Source organism: Alosa alosa, chromosome 16 (assembly GCF_017589495.1).
Source record: "Alosa alosa isolate M-15738 ecotype Scorff River chromosome 16, AALO_Geno_1.1, whole genome shotgun sequence".
NCBI classification, from domain to species: Eukaryota; Metazoa; Chordata; class Actinopteri; order Clupeiformes; family Clupeidae; genus Alosa; species Alosa alosa.
In genome coordinates, this window is record NC_063204.1 from 8,129,176 (window position 1) to 8,132,768 (window position 3,593).

At 42.0% G+C, this 3,593-nt stretch overlaps 1 protein-coding gene across 1 annotated transcript; it reads left to right on the plus strand.

Annotated features, from left to right (window-relative positions):
- The first annotated feature begins 364 nt into the window (after positions 1-364).
- On the plus strand, positions 365-1,650 carry LOC125309802. The gene is made up of 3 exons (XM_048266917.1): positions 365-603; positions 696-1,103; positions 1,203-1,650. Exons 1-3 carry the CDS (start codon positions 420-422, stop codon positions 1,592-1,594), a joined length of 984 nt encoding a protein of 327 aa, XP_048122874.1. The 5' UTR covers positions 365-419; the 3' UTR covers positions 1,595-1,650.
- Positions 1,651-3,593: the final 1,943 nt, after the last annotated feature.

A 3,593-nucleotide genomic window follows, 5' to 3' on the forward strand; every position in this document is an offset into this window, starting at 1 on the left:
TGCGTTTGTTATTTCTTAAATGTAGTTCTATGTCTTGGTGTCACGGGTACGCTGGCGACTACGCCGCTCCGTCCGCTATTGTCTTTGTTAGTCAATGTCTTAGCCTATATGTGGAGCGCTTTGGGTTGCACTCTGTGCACGTTAAATGCGCTATACAAATAAAACTGACTTGACTTGACTATTAGGTGTTTACATTGTTTAGAATGTTTAGATTTAACTGTTCTGTACTTCCTCCTGGGAACATTCTATGATGACATCATGAGGGATTTTCCCATCGCCAAGCAATTTAGAATGTTTACCTTAGAATGTTGGTCAAAGTAGAATTTTGGCAAAAGTTAATCACTTCTTTACTGAACAAGCTGAAGGCAAGTCACCTGTGATTAACCTCTGCGATTTCAAAGCGATTTTCTACCTTTTCAATGGATTTCTACCCACGGACAATTTACCAGAGTGGATCCTGGTTTGGGCCTGAACATCCGGCTCTTTCTCAGAGAATCCTGCCCTGTGTCAACACTGGTGAAGCCCTCATATACTCTGCACCGCCCTCGACTGCCACATCTGTGCCCACCTACCCATATGTGTCAGGGTTGGGCTTTCCAGCTGGTAAGAAGTTTGTTTCTTGCCCTCCCTATATTCTCACCCATAGAAGTTTATATTCTAATCAGCCTTTATTGATATTTGGTTGATATTTGCAGCTCTACAGCGGAAGGAATGTGGGGATTGGTGCACTGTGGCCCAGGGTGTGCGCAGTGTTACGGCCAATGTCCTGCTCACTTCAGTGCCTCAAAAGGAAGTGGAGACCATCACGTTTGTGGGCAACTTTCCCCTCCAGCCCACCAGTGTCGAGAGCAGCCATCTTTTTCCCACCAGACTTGCTGCGGCGGCTCCAGTGAGGAAGGAGAGCTTGACATTTGTGGGGAACTTCACCCACTCTCCAGACGTCACCCAGGACCAATTTATCGCCCTGCTGAATTCAGCTGAGGCCCCCGTCTCAGGGAATGCAGCCAGCCATGGTGCTACATCCACCCAGAAGACACTGCTCAATCCCACTATGCCCCTTAGCAGCAATAGTGGGATTATGAAACACAACCACCCATCCACAAGTAAGAGAATCTTTAAATGAACTTACAATGAGGCTATTTGTTTTTGTAGATCCTTCAGTATCAAGGCAATAACGAATCTTTATCTTAATCTGATTTCAGCTATACTGAGAGACCAGATGCCTTGCTCTGGTTACGTAGCTCATGGACTACCTACTAACACCAAGAGCTCTGCAGTCCACTACACCACCAGGGAGGTGTACGTGAAGATGCTGGAGTACCACCGGCACATGGCCTCCTACTACAAGCAGCTCAAGCTGAAGGCTGAGCACTCCTCACAGTTGGAGGGCTCCGTTTGCCCTCAGCTCCAGAGGAAGAGAGGAGGTGTGTCTGGTGGGAGCTGGGAGGAGCCTCCGCAGAAGAGATGTTGGGACGATGGAACAGGGGGCATTATTCTTCCTGACGATGCCATCGAGAAACTTGATGCCATTCCAGGCGTCTGGGATCTGGCCATGGAAATGGGCTTTCTGACAGTCTGCAAAGCAGATGATTGAAAGGACTTTCAGATAATCATAGTGCTATTGTTTCATAATTATTTTTTTGTATCATATTTTTGCAATTATACCATTAAATCAATAACATTTCATAAACAGTGACTGCTTCCATTCATCATTTAATATTCCACTGGATAAATGAAGGGTTGAAAGAGAAATAGAGGGAATAACTGAATGGAAATGAGAAAGAGAGAGAAAGTAAAAGAGCAAACGCTGAGGGAGGGGAGAATGGAGTAAGAGACAAAAGCTACTCAGAAAGATAATGTTGTCACAGGAGGCAATTACCATCTGCCTCATTGATCTCCGAGGCTCGAAACAGTTTACCATTTCAATTTTAATTAAGCCAGTTAAATAAAGACAGAAGATCTTGTTAGCTTTCCTTAAATGACAAGAGCACTGGAAAGGATGTGTGTGCTCCGATCCCAGGGAGCAATCACTGAGATGGTATTTTCATGATTCTTAAACAAATATCTTCTTCACACAATATCTTCTCCCGTGCCTATATCCTTGTCAATGCGCTATTAAAGACAGCTCTAGCTTCCCCTCTCAGGTTGATACTGTTATTCGGTTTATGCTGGGGTGAAATGAAACATTGTGGACAGGCAGACTAGTGTATTTATACTTACACAACTGTACACACTTACACTTTTAAAACTGTTATATACTGTGATAACAATATGTCTAATTTTACTCACTACAATTTGACAATTTGAGTATAGCTTTAATACCAATACAGTACACACCAGTCTAGTGGTAAAGATAGCCAAACTGTCTCAGAGATGTGAAAATAATGCCTGTACTATGAAATCTGCCATCAGTCTTACATATCAGACATCCCGTTAACCCTGTGCCATAAATTGGAGAAACCTTCTCATCAGCTTTTGCTTTCATAACCCTGTTTGACTCTTTGAGGTGGCTGCCCCATATTCCTCCTCATCAGCCAGAAGCCACGAGGAAAAATAAAAGGGGGAAAAAAGAGGAAACAAGCCACATCGATTTCGTCTGATCCTGCTTTCCATTGGCCTCCAGCCCCGCGAGTCTGGCTGATTTGAAGGCAAAGCTACTTTCTTTTTTTACCAGTAATAAAATGTGCTCTTTAAAGCTGAAGAGTTGCTTAGGGGACACAAGAAATATCATTTATTCTTTTCCTTCTTTCCATTAAAATACTTGTTCTCTTTTGTTGTCTAGAAGTGTACCTACAGATCTGATGGTAAAAATAATGCATTCAAATGAAGAAGAAAAGGGAGTTGATCCCACAGGATTGATGTGGCAAGATCGTGTAATTCTCAGGGCTGAAAAAATCTCCACTGTACACAGATAGACAGAATGAGAAGACTTCTCTCAGCGGTTGGTTCATTTAGATTGGCAGTGCTTTTTGCTATCTTGCGAGTCATTAAACTTCAATGACATTGAAAGAGGAGTGTGTCTCTCTCTCTTTCTCTCTCTCTCTCTCTCTCTCTCTCTCTTGCTCTGTGTATCTGATGTTTGATGTGACCTTCTCAAGAAAATAAAGTAAAATAATCAAAACATGTGTGACCTCCATTCTCTTTGATGTCCTCATCAGCCTCAATGAAGAGACAACTGCCCACATTTAAATCATCCAGAAGAGATGATGTGGCCAAGATAAAATGTTGTTTAATATGCACATGTTAAACACAAAGTGGTTTGGCTGAAGAGGAGTTTTGGAAGAAGGTTTGGTGATGAAATTAGGCCTTTTAAGCCTGTAATAATGTCAATATTTCTGTCTTCACTGTGTGCAAAGGTAATTAGAAAAAAGCAATGAGTCATCAACAAGAATGTACTGTGTACTACGTTATTCCTACATTCCTGCCATGAACATGATTAGAATAGAAGGATGAATGTTATGAAGCCACAATGCCCTGAAGCAAGATGGTGGCAGTAACAGCATATCCAAAATAATCAAATCATCTAAACAGCAGAAATAACATTAAACTCAAGTGAAATTAAATTAGAATTAATATTTCATAAGTGATCTAAC

Bases quoted from the DNA above. Each gene is read 5' to 3' on its own strand.
- LOC125309802 (XM_048266917.1), top strand. From the start codon at position 420: ATGGATTTCTACCCACGGACAATTTACCAGAGTGGATCCTGGTTTGGG. The intron at 604-695 runs GTAAGAAGTTTG...TGATATTTGCAG, and splicing joins AGGGTTGGGCTTTCCAGCTG to CTCTACAGCGGAAGGAATGT. The intron at 1,104-1,202 runs GTAAGAGAATCT...ATCTGATTTCAG, and splicing joins ACACAACCACCCATCCACAA to CTATACTGAGAGACCAGATG.